This window comes from Phyllostomus discolor, chromosome 10 (assembly GCF_004126475.2).
Source record: "Phyllostomus discolor isolate MPI-MPIP mPhyDis1 chromosome 10, mPhyDis1.pri.v3, whole genome shotgun sequence".
Classification (NCBI taxonomy): domain Eukaryota; kingdom Metazoa; phylum Chordata; class Mammalia; order Chiroptera; family Phyllostomidae; genus Phyllostomus; species Phyllostomus discolor.
In genome coordinates, this window is record NC_040912.2 from 70,932,328 (window position 1) to 70,951,428 (window position 19,101).

At 37.4% G+C, this 19,101-nt stretch overlaps 1 protein-coding gene across 1 annotated transcript in view; it reads left to right on the forward strand.

Moving 5' to 3' along the window:
- Nucleotides 1-5,322: 5,322 nt before the first annotated feature.
- The window catches only part of ASB15 (ankyrin repeat and SOCS box containing 15), a 37,176-nt gene continuing 23,397 nt past the window's right edge, over nucleotides 5,323-19,101 (forward strand). The window contains exons 1-6 of the mRNA XM_028525849.2: nucleotides 5,323-5,415; nucleotides 9,084-9,153; nucleotides 15,725-15,833; nucleotides 17,435-17,487; nucleotides 17,578-17,709; nucleotides 18,815-18,973. Coding sequence (XP_028381650.1) covers nucleotides 15,727-15,833; nucleotides 17,435-17,487; nucleotides 17,578-17,709; nucleotides 18,815-18,973 — 451 coding nt within the window. The 5' untranslated portion in view covers nucleotides 5,323-5,415; nucleotides 9,084-9,153; nucleotides 15,725-15,726. The remainder of the gene's footprint in view (nucleotides 5,416-9,083; nucleotides 9,154-15,724; nucleotides 15,834-17,434; nucleotides 17,488-17,577; nucleotides 17,710-18,814; nucleotides 18,974-19,101) is intronic.

A 19,101-nucleotide genomic window follows, 5' to 3' on the forward strand; every position in this document is an offset into this window, starting at 1 on the left:
ATGGAGTCCCCAAACTGACACATCACCCCTGGAGATTTGTACGTGCGTGACATAGCTGTTACCAGCTACCGTGAAGCTTACTTTCCTCACAGAGTTTCCTCCAGTTTATTCCGTCATTTGCATTTATTTCACTAGTTTAAGTGTAAATTCCTCCAGGTTGTTGGTGGCTAGAGCAGTACCTGGCACGGTACACGCTCAGTAAATACTGTATTTGTCAAACATTGCATTGGAAAGAACCCCACATTCATCTACTTCTCTGGGTCCTGCATTCTTGCCTTTATAAGATGCTCTATAGCCAGTGATTGGGTTGACTAGCATATCCCACCCAGAGCCTTGAAAGTGTTCATTTACACTAAGACCGAATGGTCTGGAGCTGTGGGATTAGATAATTACCCAGACATACGAAGGGGCATAAAAACACCTTATGGAGCCCTGGCCAGTGTGGCTAAATGGATTGAGCACCAGCCTATGAATGAAAAGGTCCCCAGTTAGATTCCCAGTTGGGGCACATGCCTCGGTTGTGGGCCAGGTCCCCAGCAGGTGGTGAGCAAGAGGCAACTACACATTGAAGTTTCTCTTCCTCTCTTTCTCTCTCTCTTCCTCTCTCTAAAAATAAATAAATAAAATCTTTAAAAAAAACACCTTAAAAAACCTCAAAACTCAATGTGCTATTAATACTTTTGATATTACAGCAAACATGGAGGAAATGTGAAAAATTGCCTTATTTGTGTGGTAATTACATAATAGATCCAAATAAACAGCTAAGCCAAATATTCAGTAGAAATAACATTCTGCAAAATCCAGAGTATTTTGTCCTAATTCTGACACTACTTGTCACAGGCAAATCTGAGTCCAGCAGGAAGGGACACTAGAAGAAATCACATTTTTCTAGCTTACTGAAAAAATGACTAAGCTTACTTTTTATAATGAAATTGTTTGAACATAAACAAAATGGTGGGTCAGATTAGAAATGTTAAAAATAGTGATCTGAATGCAGGCAGGAGCAGGATCTTTTAATGGTGAAAAAGTTGGATTTACACTGAAAATTTTCAGTTTTAGCATAGTAAATTTTCTTCATCAAATTATATAATTTTTTCTATAACATTTCATGCTAAAATGCTATTTCAAAATTGAATATTAGTTGATGGAATGTCATGCATTAGCAAGTTCTAAAAATTAAAATAGTGGGTGTACATAAAAAGATCAATTCTTTTTAGAAAAAAATACTGAATTTTAAACAATTCAAATTTTACTTTGGTTGCTAGTTCTATCATGCAGTCATGATTATGATTATGTTTAATTTATGTTACACAAGACATTAAAAATAGCTAAAGTCTCCTTGCCTTTACGATATCAATTTGGGATATATAACAGACTAGAAGAAAAAGATTTTTAAAGTACTTCGATCCATCAATGTAAAACCATTTTCCTTTTCAAACTTGTATATATGTTAGTGTGTGTGTGTGATCTGCGACTCTTTTCTCCATAGCCTACTTATGTCTTTATCTGTCTTACCAATTTCTGGCCTCCTTTCTACTTATTTGTTCTGTACACAATGGTAAACTTCTTAAGGACCAGAACTGCATGTCCCACCCAACTTGGCATGTGCTCCTTGAAATGGTCTAGCATCACATTCTGTGTATGCTAACATGTCTGCATGCATAGGAAGGACAACCAAATAGGATAGTTAATTTAGTATCCACTTTATGTCCCAGAAGTATGATATTATTATTATTAAGTGCTGTGTCTGTATAGGGATTATTTTTTTTCAACAAATTTTCATAATTATGCTTCTTTTATTCTCATAGCAATGTGAAGTAAGGAGAGCACATTATTTCACAGGAGAAGCTGAGGCACAGACATGTAAATGATTTGCTTTAATTCACAAAGACGTGGAAAGATCCGAGACTAAAATACAGATTCTCTGCCTTCTTCTTTTAAGCTAGGGTCCTTTTTTCTGAGAGGCACTTGATATATCTCTGCCAGTAGTGAAAATTAAAAGCTTTGTTCCAAAAAAGAAAAAAGAAAGGTTAACCTTTCTTAAAATTCACTGTGACTCAGCTTTGACTGAGTTCACCTGTGGTTAGATTAAATGGGAAACAACTGCTAACCAATATGAACCAGTGTTTAGCGAAATACTCAGCACATATTTGATGTGTGCTTTCCACATGGCAAACACGTTCCCAGACACTGGTGGTAAAGTGGGTCACGTAGCTGCCAGCACAGAATCCTCCCAGCTCTATGCTCATCGCTGGTTCATTGTGCTGTCCATGGCACTACCTTACCAAAAACCAGCCTCCTGTCACCTGCCTCTGTGCTACGAGGAAACAAATGGCCAGAGCGATGTCAACAGTGTGACGTGAAAAAGGTTCTTCCAGGGGCCTGTCGCGCCTGTGATCCTGATGGGGTGCAGCGCTGATGGATGCGACTCAGTTTCAGTTGTGTAGCTTTCAGTCTGGGGAGAAAAAGAAAACTGAAAAGCACAGCAAAAGTAAACAATATCAAAGTACTAGGAGGCATACTAGAAATAATGGATTCCTTCTCTTTACTCACATTTTTCTACTCTGTTTTATAGACAACTGAAATAAAACGTGCAATTTTTATCACAGTCTCTAATGCCAAAATAATGAGCAAGTGCAGAAAGGGAGAAAGGAAGAAAAAAATCTGAGATATATTAAAGATGAAATCAAGTGAGATAGACATAGATAGGTATTGCTTACACAACTCTCAGGACAGAACAAAGCAGGATTCTTCAAGGTATCAGAACAACACCATTGTTCCCAGAAGGCAAAGATAAGGCTTTAATAAAGAATGGGCTGGATCACAGAGGAATGTGGTAAACTGTTTTGTGGTGGGGTGGTAGTAGCTGTAGCTCATAGCAAGAGCTGTATTTGTATTTGCAGCCAAAGGCCTGCAAGCCCCACACATTTTCAGGAACACAGAGTACCTATGGGCAAGTGACGTGGGCAGTAGCAGCACGTGCCTTAAACCATGCAGGCCAGGGTGACTCATTGCACCCTGGAAGTTCAGGTACAATGCTACCCGTGTCTTGTTCCCAAAATCAAAATGAGTGGTTCCAAGGATAGTTCCTCTAACACTGCACTCCCGTCATTTCAACCCAAGATTCCTCACATGCATTGCTATAATTATCACCTTGAAACAGGACATGCATTTCTTACTATATAGAGATAGAAGTAACAATTTGGATGTCAGTGTCATTATATGCACCTTCCTCAGGACAACAGTTGTATTCCATAGTCCTTCGCTGCTCAGTCACACGCTTCCCTGAGACTTACTCTCACCAGAGGGTGCCAAGGGAGCACAGTGCTCAAAAATCTGATATACTTTGTTTTCATTTTGAGAAAGCCAGTAGGAAAAGCCAACTTCCCAAACAGGCAGATGTGGAAGTGATTATTAGCATTATGAGCAGATATTCTTTTAAATATTTGAATTACTCACAGCATGCTTTATTGTGTATAGATGATTAAACTACTTGAGGAATGGACTTCATAAAAATGGTGGGTGCCATGGTCATTGTGTTACTGTTACTTTCATTATTATTATTATTATTATTATTACTACTGTTGCTATCACTCTCAGAGAGCTTGAGCAACAAATCTCAGGTGAGAGAGATAGGAAGTAGGAAGACAAAGCTTGCTCATGTGTCTGTGTCATCAGCAACACATTTTCATTTATTTAGTGCACAGCCTTTCTTTTGTCTTATTATTTTAAATATTTTATAAGTATATGTATAATGATTATTCTTTAAGCAGATAAAAAAGGCATAAATTGATTGGTACAAGAGCAGAAATGTCCCTGAAATGTCCCAAACCACATTTCAAAACTTTGAGTATAGATTTTCCCATAAATTGCACTATACTCAAAACCTTCACATGAATATTTAATATTGTAATTTTTCAAAAGTCTTGTATAAAAATTAAAGAATTTCACAATGCTGGTTGCTTTTGTAAGAATTCTTTATTGAAAAATCCCAAATTAGATTAATAATTATAAAGTGTGCACAATCTTCTAATCTTCAACCTTGACTCAATAGTGGCATAAATACAAAATATTTGAGGTATGCTCCACGGAGGACTGAAATACACCCTCTTGTATCACAAAGAAGAGTTAGGTCTTCTGATTAAGGTTTCCCAATTTTTGAAATAAAACTGGTAAATTTACTATAATCCATACATTTATTTATTAACACCAAGTAAAAAGAGTGGGTCAGAGATATAAGAACAGTGTGGTGAGTGCTGGGGAGAGGGAGGTGTAAAGAGACTAAAATGTAATGTAAAAAATACAATAAAGATAAAAACATATGATTTAACTTATATCTGGAATCCAAGGATCAAAAAAAAATAAAATAAATAACTTAAGCCAAAAACAAAGCATACAATGAGTACTCTTCTAAGCCTAGGGGGTAGAAAGCTTCAGGAAAGGGAAAGGAATCAATGGTGGTGAATCTAAGACAGGGCCTGAAAAATACCAAATGAAAAGTGTCGATCCACCGGAGACACTAGGAGGTCACTGAGACCCGTAAGGAGAGTTGTTTCAGCGGAGTGGTGGGGACAGAAGCCAGTCGGCTTTGCGAATGCTGGCAGCAGCCTGAGTTAATCGGAGGATTACCATGTCGAAACATATTTAAGACAGATTATTTTCACTAGAAAATCAGTTAAGATACTGAACTTTACTGTTTTTTTAATAGAAAACAAACAATTCTCCCCAATTTAAATCCTGATTTTATGCTGTTTCGCATCTGCCAGTCACTGTTTTTAGGCTATGCACGTGCTGTAAGGCGCCCTAAAGATTCTCGATCAGATTAAATACTGCTGACTGTCTTACCTGTCTATCAGATCAGCAGCTATTACACGCAAATCAAAGGAAAGACAGTAAATTTGTATGACAATAAGATTGTACTTAATGAGATTCAGCCTAAATCTAAAAGATAAAGAAAGAGAAATAGTGTGTGTTAAAATTGATGAAGAGTGGATTTGGATCTGCAGGTACACAGACTCATAGATCTAATGTCTCTTGAACAACTAATTTAAAAATATGGTTTAATTCCATCTACATGGTCATGCTTTGTTCCTTCAGCAAGAACCCTCAGTGCAGCTGGGTTGGCAGATCATTTGTTTTCTGAGAGCTCTTTGAACCAATCAGGACACAGCTAATCTTATTATACCTCTGTGGGTTTGTGTTTCTTTTGATGAGAGTCTGGAGAAGTCATGGGTAATACTTTACTGTGTGCCAGGAACCACTTATGTTTCAGTTGTACAAGGTCAGATCTTAATTTAACCACCAACTGGGAACTTAATTTTAGATACACAAAGGAACACATTGGCTCCTGGGTACTTCCTCTGGTTTAGGAAAGCCAGGCCCTGAATGAGAATGGCAAGACGATCATTCCAAAAGGTGAGATTATGAAATATTTGATCTGTACCTCACCAACTAGCTTATTAAGTAGTTTAGTATTAAGAATATTTTAAACTGATGGAAATACGTATTGTGGTAGCTTCTCATTACTATCTTTCCAATTGACCGTCTGTGGGTTTGCCGGTCTAGGGCCTTGTAAATTACAAAATAAAGCCAGAGGGCTTTTTTGTTTGTTTGTTTTTGTTTATAGAATATTAACTCAATTACATAATTATTGATCATAATAAAAAATAGTATCAAGAGAAAAACAGATCAAGAATAAATAGGCTTATAGGAAGTGTCAGTACACACAGTATGGAATCCCAGAAGGGTCTTACCTAGCCCTGGTTTCTGAAAAAAAGAGTTAATGATGACTTTTCATCAATAATTAAAATAAATCTCTATCAAAGCTTTTTCATCACATAGCAAAAGATGGCTGCTTTATATTCAGATAAAAATTCCTTTAAAGTCTCTTAAATCAGTAGAAGAAAAGGAACTCAGTAGAAGTGGAAATCTGCTTTTGCAAATTAAATCATAAAATGTCTAGGCTGGAAAGTCTTTAGAATGTATCTGATACCATCACCATCTGGTTCTTAAATAAACAGATAACTTCTAAGAAAGACTGCACATCTAAAGTAAAATGATTTCTGTGAAATAGCAGTGATATGGACAGGAAGTTCAAACACTGCTTTGTGCTGAGAACATTATTGTCATAAAATGTAATATTAAACTTCTGTTGTTTTTATGGGAATACCTCAAATGAAAATTTACCTAAAATATTTATATTTCTACTGGGGTTGTTTGATAGGTTTTTGGTTGTTTGCTCAACCCTTTTAGAAAACTTTTCTGAGGCTTATGAATATTAAGATTATAAAACGAGACCCTCTTTTCATGAATTCCTTGAGAGTGGCTGAGTCACCAGGGTGCACTGTAGCAGTAAACCTGTGTGGCGCTCATGTCAAACAACTGGGTTTACACAAATTACCTAACCACTCTGTGCCCACTCAGTTTTCTCCTCTGTAAATTGGGGGGAAGTGAATAAAAAAGTAAATAACGTAATCTAATATATTTAGCATAATGCACGTCACAGGTAAGCTCTCAATAAATGTTTTTTATAATGAATTATTAATGCCCTGCTGTGTGCTTGATTCTGCAAAAACTTGGAAGGAAGAGGAATGGAGAGATTAAGGTTGTTTCTGGGAAAAGTCTCGAATGCTTTATTTAAAGGCAGCAAACTCCCTGAGGGCACGGATCCCTTTGTCTTGTGTCTAACACAGTGAGTGGAATATAGCAGGTATGGTATACCTACTTTTGCACGGCAGGTAGGATGTTCTGAAAAATCCTTAGGAAAAAAAATGATAATCACTGAGGACTGCTGAGTCAACCCTTCTTTGTACTTTTGATTTAGTAGAGAAAGGGAATATAGATATTCTGCATCTGTATTTCAACAAGGTATTTGCCAGTATCTGTTGGACATGGTCTTGATATTGAAAAGGAGACAATACTGGATGCTCATGTTTTGGGGAGGATTTGAAGCTGGATAAACATTTTCTTGAAGGGTGCTAAATACTAGATCAATATTAATCTGAAGTCCTTTGCCAATTTCTGTTCTATATTTGTTGTTATTATTTTTTAAAGATTTTATTTATTTATTTTTAGAGAAAGGGGAAGAGAGGAGAAAGAAAAGAAGAGAAATATCAATGTGTGAGAGAAACATCAATTGGTTGTGATCAATTGGTTGCCTCTCACACATGCCCCAACCAGGCAGGCCAGCAACCCAGGCATGGGCCCTGACCAGGAATCGAACCAGCAACCTTTCACTTTGGGATGATCTGAGGCCAGTTTTCTGGAAGGTTTTGGAGGCTTTGGCTCCATGAAGTCAATCTTAGTTCCTTCAAAGCTTGATTACATGAACAACATTCTCTTACTCAAAGCTTTATCCATGACATTAAATATTCTTTAAGAATATGAATTTAAATAACTATTATAGTTTTCTATTGTCTCAGTAGATAGTAACGTCTTATACAAATTCCCTCTGGCTGGACATTTTATATTGTTTCTAATGCATTGTCAGTTTAAATATGGCTGAGATGAATATTTTCACAAACAAATTTCTTTTCATATCTCTGATTATTTTATAAGACTCTTAGATTTAGAATTACAGACAAAGGGTACGGCTTTTTAAAAATCACATTATCACCTAGCTTGTGATAAGGGCACATTTATTAATAATTTGCCTCTTCATGGGCCATCCTTGCTGTATTCTTTTCTATTCTACATTTACATTCCTCAAGAAATCCACATACTTGTGAAAACTCCTTTTCTTTCCATATGTCTTTTTCAAGAGATAGTATGCATCTTCCTACATCTCTGTCATAACTGAATTTGACTTGGAAATCAATAGCAGAGACTAAAAATGTCTAATTTGGTAATATGAAACTAGATATAAGCAAAACTAGTGAGACGGTTTTTATCAGTAGCATATTAACATAAAAATTAAGCCTTAATTAATGCAGTCCCAAAATTAGAAATGAACTTGGCCAAAACATATGTATGACATAGAAAGAAGACACAAGGCTAATCTATTCTTTTGCTAATTTTCACAGTAGTATATATTCATTCATTCATTTATTCATCCAATTATTCATTCATTCAGCAAATACTTAGTGACTTCCTATCACATACCAGATATCCTAGTTGGTGTCTGGAGACCAATATGTCTATTTTACATGTTTATATCTTTTGTAAAATGTTGAGTTGTATCACTTTGAGGCAATATAAAAGCATTAATTTTCTGGACTAAGATTGTGTGTGTGTGTGTGTGTGTGTGTGTGTTAGCAGAGCAAGTGATTCTGTTAAAGATGCCGTTTGAACTGGTCTAGTTCTCTCTGTTATCCACAGAATTTCTCTCTAATAGAAAAGGCAAATACAATCAGTCTGTTCTCTGCATCTATAAGTTTGTTTCAATTTTCTATATTGGTTTATTTTGTTCTTTACACTGATGGTTGCTAGAGGTGTACTTGAGGGGCTGGGTGGAAAAGGGGAAAGGATTAAGAAGTACAAACTGGTAGTTACAAAACAGTCACAAGGATGTAAAGTACAGCATGAGGAATATAATCAATAATATTACAATAACTATATACAGTGCTAGGTGGGCATTTGAAATATCAGGGAGAGCACTTTGTAAAGTGCATGATTATCTAACCACTAATCTGTACACCCAAAACTAAGACAAAGTAAGGTTGAATGTAAACTGTAATTGAAAAATACAAAAAATATTTCACCTGGGGTTGTGGGGAGGAACAAATGCAAATACCATGAAGAGGGAGTTGCTGTAACTTATGATTTGTAAATAAAAGTGAACTGTGTCTGTGGGGTGGAACCCAGTTCTGACAGAGTTGTGCCTCTCTTCCAAGTCTCTGGGGAACTTGTTGACTCCGTTGCTGAAATCAGCCTAATGAAGCCATTTATCTGATTTGCCACATTGCGTTACAAGATTCTGAGAAAACAAAAGTGTGTAGCCACCAAATAAAAACCAAAGTTATAAGCTTACACATATGAATGGTCAAAACACAGAAAATGAGAATATACATTGTTTTGTATATAACTATTTCCTTAACAAAACCAAAAAATGAAAGTGCCTGTGATTATTGCTGCTCCTCTCATAGGACAGATCCTGATGACCCTCTCTGGGACTCCCAACAAAGGGACTCACTCAAGAACCATCACAGTTTCAAGGTAAAAGAAAATCGAAAATTTCAGGGTTTGGATATGGGCTGCCCTGGTATAAAATTGAGAACAGAACCAAATTTTACTGTATTGCTCTTCTCTTATCCTTTCTTATCATCTCACACTAGACTCAGTCTTAGACCCTCTGCCATCATCCCTGCCCCATGTAGCTATTCCAGCAGATGCTGATTCCACACTGGGGCCTGGTGCTAATGGCATAAGGGGAGGTTAAGATTAGTATAGGAAATGGAGAAGCCACAGAACTTATATGTACAACCCATGCACAGGAACTAAGGCAGGGAAGGCTGGTGAGAGGCGGTGCAGCATGGAGGGGAATAAACAGGAGAAAAAAATGGGACAACTGTAATAGCATAATCAATAAAATACACTTTTTTAAAAAAAGGGATATGGGAAGATGGAACAATATGCTCTAAAGGACAGAAACTCTCACTGATGTAACAGGATTGTACTGGTAGGACAGGTGCTAGGGGCAGGGTGATATTTATGGACACAAAGCCCTTCCTTGCAACATGGAAGCAACTGTCCGCTCCAGGACTTCTGAAGGCCAGCCTTGTTTAGGACCCACGGAGGTGGTTTCAGTTTCGTTTTGCCCAAGACAGAGTGTGAGGGTGAGTGGGCTCAACAGATTTGGATGTCACTGGATGTCAGCCAACTAGACAATTCACAGGAACAAAGTATATTTGCCCCAGTTCAGGGAAAAGGAGGACCTTGGTTGGTCCTGTTTCAGGGGCAGCTCTGAGGCCTGACAGCCTATCAACAGTTTGGTATTATCAGGGATCATGGATTGGAGGTAGTTTAGAGAGTCAATGCAGAGAGGTGACACGTACCCAGGTTCACTCCTGCATTGTACTTTGCAACATCATCCCAACCTCCTGAGCACTTGAGTCAGGCACCAACTGGCATGTTGATCCTATTTTTTTAGATGGTAATGCATAGGCTCCAAAACAAAAACGCAGAGTGAAGGGAAGTTTAGGGCACCTCAGACCATCCTAAGCAACACAAAGCCTTGTCTCATGGAGCCAAAGGTAAAGATTTATGTGTTCCTGAAAGCGATTTTTTATTTTTTATTTTTGGAAGTCATTGTCATTAAGAGCTGGCTGTTAAGTGCAAGATCAGAGAGTTTTCTTTTAAGGACAACAGACGGTGGGTTGTTCTTCTGAAGCTTAGGAAAGACCTTAGGAACAGAGTCACCCGTGTTCTGTCCAGACTCTACTTACTAGTTAGTTCTGTGACAGCAAGGGGGTTTTTAACCTCCTGAACCCCAAGTTTTCACTTATACACAATGAATCTATAATACATTGTCAATGTAAGAAATGTCCAGACCTGTAAAAATTTCTGTGAGTGTATTGAGCCAAATGGACAGCAACTGCCAGGAAGCAAAATATCAATGGATTGAGAAAATGCTCCAGAAAATGGCAGCATTACCACACATTTTATACATCAGAATCAAAGCACAAGATGTAAGGGGGTAACAAGAAATCCACTGGTGATAGGTTAGGGAGGCAGGAACAAGCAAAGCAGGGAAATCTCTGGGATTGGATAAAAATGAAAGGAATAGACACATACTTCTTTTAAAAAAAGATTTTATTTATTCCTTTTTAGAGAGGGAGGAAGAGAGAAATATCAATGTGTGGTTGCTTCTCATACACCCCATACCAGGGACCTGGCCTGCAACCCAGGCACATGCCCTGACTGGGAATCGAACTGGTGACCCTTTGGTTCACAGCCTGTGCTTAATCCACTGAGCTACACCAGCCAGGGCAACACATACTTCTTTACATAGGTGGGTACAAGACAGTTAACAGTCAACAAATAACACAACAACAGCAATAGTAAAGGGATTGGTGGTCTCTGCTTTGGTGCAGTGTTTGTGCCCTGAGGGGTCTGGAAAAGGATATACGAGACATTTCAAAAGTATGTTATTGTAGATGCAGAAAAGACAATAGACAGGCTCAGTGAACGTAGAAGATTGACCTCTGTTAGTGAAGAATACTGGCCTAGTACATGACTACCCGCCATGACTCACTTTTAGTTAAGAAGTTTTCATTTCAGACCATCCTGTGTGGTTACTGTAGGTCTCCGAGTTTGCAGTACCTTCATGCAGGCTTCCTCTGAGCTGTCAGGTTTAATATGTGACCTCCTTTTCGTTCACAACCTAAAAGTAGAATGGAGGATTTTAAAGCAAGGCAGTGACTGCAAAGTGCTTTGCATGGTGCTAGAAATGTCATAGTCACTCAGTAATTTATGACTATTTTATAATCACCATTCTTATTATTACTGAAGATAATCTAAAATTTACGTGATCACCAAACTTTCCCTTTTCCCATTATTTAAACCTAGGATTTTACTCAGCCCATCTGTAAACTAATAATTATTGATAATGCAATAATAACATTTAGCACTTGAGAATTCTTAACTTAATGGTTCTTTTCCTGGGATACATAAGGCCTCAGAGGATACAACTCTAAAATTTTATGCAAAATTTTGTGTGGGCATGCATTCCTCTGGAGAGAGAATCCTTTGCTTTCATCAAGTGTGTTCCTGAACCTAAACAAGGTTAACCATTGCTTTTATCTTTTAAAATACATTTTATTGATTATGCTATTACAGTTGTCCCATTTTTTTTCTCCCCTTTATTCCCCTCCACCTTGTACCTCCCCTCCAACCATCATTCCTCTGCCTTTGTTCATGTCTATGGGTCATATATAGAAGTCCTTTGGCTTCTCCATTTCCCACACTATTCTTAACTTCCCCTGTCTATTTTGTACCTACCATTTATGCTTTTTATTCCCTGTACCTTTCCCCTCATTCTCCTCCATCCCCCTTCCCCCTCTCCACTGATAACCCTCCATGTGATCTCTGTTTCTGTGAATCTGTTCCTATTCTAGTTGTTTGCTTAGTTTGTTTTTGTTTGTTTGTTTGTTTGTTTTAGGTTTGATTGTTGATAGTTGTGAGTTTGTTGTTATTTTACTGTTCATATTTTTGATCTTCTTGTTTTTAGGTAAGTCCCTTTAACATTTCATATAGTAAGGGCTTGGTGATGATGAACTCCTTTAACTTGACCTTATCTGGAAGCATTTTATCTGCCCCTTCATTCTAAATGATAGCTTTGCTGGGTAGAGTGATCTTGGATGTAGGTCCTTGCCTTTCATGACTTGGAATACTTCTTTCAAGCCCCTTCTTGCCTGCAAGATTTCTTTTGAGATATCAGTTGACAGTCTTATGGGAACTCCTTTGTAGGTAACTGTCTCCTTAACACTTGCTGCTTTCAAGATTCTCTTTTTCTCTTTAATCTTGGTTAATATAATTATGATGTGCCTTGGTGTGTGCCTCCTTGGATCCAAATTCTTTGGGACTCTCTGAGCTTCTGGGATTTCCTGGAAGTCTATTTTCTTTGCCAGATTAAGGAAGTTCTCCTTCATTATGTTTTCAACTAAGTTTTCAATTTCTTGCTCTTCTTCTTCTTCTTCTGGCACCCCTATGATTCGGATGTTGGAAAGTTTAAAATTGTCCCAGAGATTACTAAGCCTCTCCTCATTTTTTTTTAGTTCTTTTTTTCTTCATTCTGTTCTGGTTGAATGTTTATTTCTTCCTTCTGCTCAAAACCATTGATCTGAGTCCTGGTTTCCTTCTCTTCACGGTGGTTCCCTTTATTTCATCTTTCATAGCCTTCACTCTTTCCTCTGTTTTGCAACCATACTCCACCATTTCTGTGATCAACCTGATTAACCAGTGTTTTGAACTCTGCATCTGATAGGTTAGTTAACTCTTTATCACTTAGTTTTTTCACTTATTTTTTTCTGGAGCTTTGATCTGTTCTTTCACTTGGTCCATATTTTTTTGTCTCAGTGCATCTGTTATGTAGTAGTGAGGGACAGAGCCTTAGGTATTCATCATGGCAGGATAGCCTACGTCACTGCGCTGTGGAACTGAATGTAGGGGAAGGGTCTTAGAGGGAACAGTGCCACTTGCTCGGTTCTTGGCTGCTTTCAGTTATCTCCCACACTATCCATAAATAAATTGGGCCCTTCTGCTGCTGATTCCTGGGTGGCTGGTTTTGTGTACGTTCTAGGACCCTGTGGGTCTCTCCAATAAACTCTCCTGTGAGGCTGGGAGTTTCTCCTGCTGCCTCAACCTCCACAGATTTTTAAGTCAGGGGTTTTGAGGCTTTATTTCCCTGTGCTGGGACCCTGCATTGTGTGGTCTGTCTGGCTCCCCAGTTGATCCTCCCAGTTTATCCACATGCAAATGGTCAACATCCTGCTCTGCCAGCTTCCACCTCACCTGGTCCACCAGCCACAGCCTTGCCCACCTTGATCCTCCATCCACCACCTTGCCATGAGTCCTCTCTGCCCCAACTGCTCATCTCTCCTATTGGTCTGGATAAATGTTTCCTCTTTAACTTCTTGGTTATCAGACTTCCATAGAGTTTGATTTTACGACACTTCTGGTTAATTTTTGTTTTTAACTTTGTGGTTGTCTTTATTTTGGTTGTGCGAGGAGGCAAAGTATATCTACTTATGCCTCCATCTTGGCTGGAAGTCTGCTTTTTTTTTTTAGTTTACTTATTGATTTTTTAAAAAAGATTTTATTTATTTATTTTTAGAGAGGGAAGGGAGGGAGAAGGAGAGAGAGAAAGAGAAACATCAATGTGCAGTTGCTGGGGGCCATGGCCTGCAACCCAGGCATGTGCCCTGACTGGGAATAGAACCTGCAACACTTTGTTTTGCAGCCCGCGCTCAATCCACTGAGTTACTCTAGCCAGAGCCTGATTTTTTTTTTAAAAGAGAGGGGATAGAGAGGAAAAGAGACTTTGATTTGTTGTTCCACTTATTTATGCACTCATTGGTTGCTTCTTGTATGTGTCCTGACCAGGGATCAAACCCACAACCTTGGCATACCAGGACGACCCTCTAACCAACTGAGCAACCTGGCCAGGGCCGAGATTAACCAGTACTTTAACTGAAATGACTAACTATCTAATATAATTGTTCTGATTATTTTGTAAATTAGCTATTTATGGAGAACAAATAAATGTCACTAGTGGGTTTCTCCAGAACAACGTTGGCAAATTATTATTTAGAAAGGGTCCACTATTTTTTCTAGACTGAGAGGTGAGGCACCTGTAATAGGTCTTCAATGTGTCAAAATGTTATTCGTCCTTTCTTCAGATACTTGGTCGGTATCTATCTTACTTAAAGGTGATTTTAAATAAAGGCTGGCCGGCAATAGACTGTTGCCAACCTTCAACTGGGACTGAGTCCAGTCATTTTAAGTTTAAGGTGCAGATAGATAACTCTCTTCTTGCCCTTGTCATTGCATCTCAATGTCTCTAGATCTATTCTAATGATGTGCCTCTGATTGTCTGACACCTTAGTGCACCTGCACACAGATCTTCACTTCATCCCACACTGTCAATAAAAGCTTGGAAACAGCTAGTCTGGTGGGGGTTGTTTTGTGCAGTAGGAGTTTCCTCACCATTTCCACCCTGCTGTCATTAGGCATGCAAAGCAGTTAAGAGTCTTAGATAACTCCTTTCTGATGGTCATTAAAAGGACATACAAAAAATTTCCACAGATCAGCTTGGTTCTCTAAGGAGTCTGTGGTATCTCATGTCTTGGAAGCCCAAATTTCAAACAGGTTTAGAGTTAAGCCAGTGATTTAAATAGGTGAAAGGCTCTGTATCCCATTACTAATCCCAGAGCCATGCAATCCCCTATCACCACAGTGATATTAGAGAGAAAGGCAACAGGCAATACCATAGGTTTAGCTTCATCATCTAATTCTGCTGTCTGAAGGACTCAGTGCTTTTCTGCTACTAATGAGTCAACATATTTTTTCCAGTGACCCCTGAGAACAGTCATCTGCTATCGTTGACTAGGAGTGGAGTAGAGAGATTAGACATAAAGGAAAAAGAAAGTTTGTTTTTACTTATAAAACTAGTAGTCCAAGTGAGAATACAAAACAAATATGTGAAGAACTTGCAAAGCAAATACAAAAATGTAGTCTGTTTGAAGAAGTTGAACACAAATACAAAACTAAATGCAATTCAAGGCAGTCACCTCAAACCACTGCTGGTGTGAACAAAGGAATTAATCAGCAAATCAGCAAGCAGAGCAAACACAAAATGAAAGGTAACGAGTATGAAAAGTTCACTGTTCTCTATACCTGTCACTGTCTTACTTCTTGATTGGAGTTTTAAACTTCTAATGTGCTGTGGAGAACAGTGTCTTGAGGAAACTGATGGGCTGAAAATCTTGTAAGTCAGAAATGTGGAGAAAGTGAATCCTTAGAAGCCCAACTGTAGACATTACTGAAAAGAAAGTCAAAATTAGAAAATACAGACACCCAAAGGGTGGATAATTAAAAGCTTCAAGCATTAGAATGGGCTTCATATATATATAATATTGATTAAAATCTTAATTGCATTTGTGTTTGTTAAATGGAAAAAGGTGAATGCATTTTAGTTTTTCATTTTGCATCTTTCACATTAACTCTATATGGTGTTCTGTGCCATTTGCCCATAATAAGAAATTGCTTTTTTCAAAATTATATTTAGTCATGGATACTAATGATGACCCTGATGAAGATCATCTTACAAGTTATGACATTCAGCTCAGTATTCAAGAATCCATTGAAGACAGCAAGACTGAATTTTATCGTGAAAGGTAACAAATTGACTATTCTCAACAAAATTTCTTTGTAACAGTCATTTTGTTGTAAGATGAAATAAATGATATTTCCTGACTCCTCCTTCCAGGAAAATGCTCACCCTTCTTTTCTGACAGAGAATCTAACAGCTTTACAAGGGCCATTGTGGTAGGTTTAGCAGTCTGATCTTCCACAAATCCCCAACTCAGGCAGAAGATGGAAATAACCCAGAGGGGAAATTTCTAGTTAAATACAATTGTACATAATTGCCGATTAATGGAATGAAAAGGACAATAAATTTAAACAACTTACAAGTACAGTTATACAACTAATGTATAGGTATGTGTACCAAGGTCTGTTCTGTATATTCTAGACCACATTCTGTTACTGACTCAGGCAACCTTTGTAAGTAATGTATTCCACTTTTGCATCTTTAATATATGAGGGGTAATGCTAACCTACTTAGCCCATATGTTCAGTGAACGGGAAAAGGGCTGAGGGCTTCTATAATATATGACAGAGTACTATATAAACTAAAGCCTATTTCATTATCTATTTCTCAAGTGACAGTAGTTAACTAATTATACATAAAATTGATGTTTTATGTTAGCTGGGGTTATAGAATCTAAAACTGCAAAAGTAAATTTCTGTCTTGAGCAATACATATTCTCCTTCTGACTAAAATAAACTTTAGTTTACCTTTACATTGATTGTATATTTACAGTCCTGTATTCTGAAATTTAGTAGTGATTTTGAATAGATTTGGTGCTATAAAATTACTTCTTTTGAGCTTTTATAAAAATGGACATATTACATTTAAATTTCTGGTCTCCTTAATTTTTCCCTTATCTTCAACGGGTTTTAGAACTTTAGAGTTCCCAGGAAGGCAATCACAGGCCTAGAATGCCAGCAAATGTGTCTGCTGCATAGAGTTAAATCAATTTGTTATGAAATACTATGTTTCCTTTGAATAAACACACACCAGAGAATTGCCATGCAGCTTAAAATCATGACCTGTTGGCCATGACTGGGAGTTTGCTCTATAAATGCTCAGCTTGTTTTCACTTGTGGATGAGGTGATCAAGAGTAGCATGCAGGATGGATCATAAGCTCTCAAATGAGCCACCATTAATTAGCAATTATTAAGTTTAAAGCAACAAACATTTATTGAGCATAGAGTTTAAAACGGAAAGAAGCCTTCCTGTTTACTCTCAACACTTTACAGATGAAGCAACCACCACTCAAAGAGGCTAACTGGCCTCCCCAGGATAACAAAGTGCGAAACCTGAACCCAGCTCCCCTGGTGCCAGTTATTTACTCCTTCTTTGCTGCTTAGAACTAATTTCAGAGACAGTGTTATAATCTGTCATCTTCACTAACATTCCTAGGTCTATGTATCATAATATGTACTCTAATGTATCATAAATATACTCTGTAACAGACTCATAGATATTACATTTTTAAAGTGGATGAAATCAGTTGTGTGCCTGTCCTCTAAATCTTGATTATTAAAGTTACATGCAGAACTCATACAATTTTTTACATGCAAAAATTAAAATTTTTGTTCCTTGAAGTATATCACTTTTATAATTATGGCTTATGTTTCTTTCTCTGGAAGATTTATACCACTAAGTGATCAAAACAGAAAACTCGTAGAGGCCATAAAACAAGGTAAGTGAGTGTACTGCCTACCTTGGGGTGAGTTAGAGATTTCATCAAGCAAAGATGGAGATTTGTTATCAGCCCATGTGTTTACTTTAGGCCACATTCTTGAGCTCCAGGAGTATGTGAAATATAAATATGCGTTAGATGAAGCTGATGAAAAAGGATGGTTTCCATTGCATGAAGCTGTTGTTCAACCCATTCAACAAATCCTTGAAATTGTTCTGGATGGTAAGAGAACATAAAACCCCTTTGACCAAGTTGAAGCAAGAATGTAGAAGTTGGGAGTGTCCTCAATGAATATAATGAGCAAAAATAAGAAGCAGAATACAAGATTATTTGAAAATGGGAAAAGGCTATACCCATGTTTTAAACATGGGGTGCAAAAATCAGCACATTTTGTAAGTCTCAGGGTTCACCCTTTGCATTCTTTTAAGATTGCGACACGAGTTGGCAGGAAGATGTGGTTATCGCCTAAAAGCAACAAGAGTTTGTATATACCATGAGTCAATTGATTTGAATATAAGTCTTTTTGCTTTTGGAAGTCAGTTTTTAATTTTTCATCTCAAACTATCTCTTAAGTTAATAGTGTCCAAAAGATTATTATATAATACAAGTAGTACTTATCATATTTGTCCTTATATTACATTAATTTGTTCATGATATTAATATTAATAAATATCATGGTAGTTGACTCAAGCGTAAATATTAATAGCAATTTTTATGTCCTAACACAGTATTTTTCATACCTCAGTGTCTTACAATATTAAACACTCTGAGAATGCTCTATCTTCTAACCTTCAGTGTTGCTCCCTAGTTCTATGTTCTAGAAGATAATGGTATACATATTTCATGACTATCCAGCCAGCTAGCCAGCTAAAGAAAATAGATAGCTAGACAAACAGGCAAATATAGAAGATGATATTAAGCACAGTATACCTAGTATATTCTTATAGGATAGTCATTCAAATGTATTCTCATTCCCACATTCACAGACTTCATTTGGCAAAAAAAAAAAAAAACAATTTCAGATGCAATTTAAATAACAACACTAAGGATTGGGAAGTTAATTTATAATTTATCAAGAAATGAGAATATACAACCCATTTTTAAATAAAAAAAGAGCACCTTGAAGCACAGATGTTGGTGATTTTTCAGCTGTCAACTTGATTAGCAAGCCCATGCTTATTTACCAGTATACTCACATCTCCTTTTAGTCTTTGCTTTTCCATCAATCAACTTTGTTCAGTCTAATATATATAATATTATATTATTCTGATCTAGTGATATCCTTTAAATAAGATTTTTAACTTTACACAATGCTTTCACCTCTCAGCATCCTATAAGACACTCTGGGAGTTCAAGACCTCTGATGGGGAAACACCCTTGACATTGGCAATCAAAGCTGGTCTGGTGGAAAATGTAAGAACTTTACTGGAAAAAGGAATATGGCCCAACACCAAAAATGACAAAGGAGAGACACCTCTTCTGATTGGTAAATGACCTTTTTTTAGAACTTTTAAAGTTTGAAACAAATAATAAATGTTTACGGGAAAGCACTATGTATTGGCTAAATTATGTGACCTCATCTTCTTCCATTCCCTGTGTACTTCCCTTATCTCC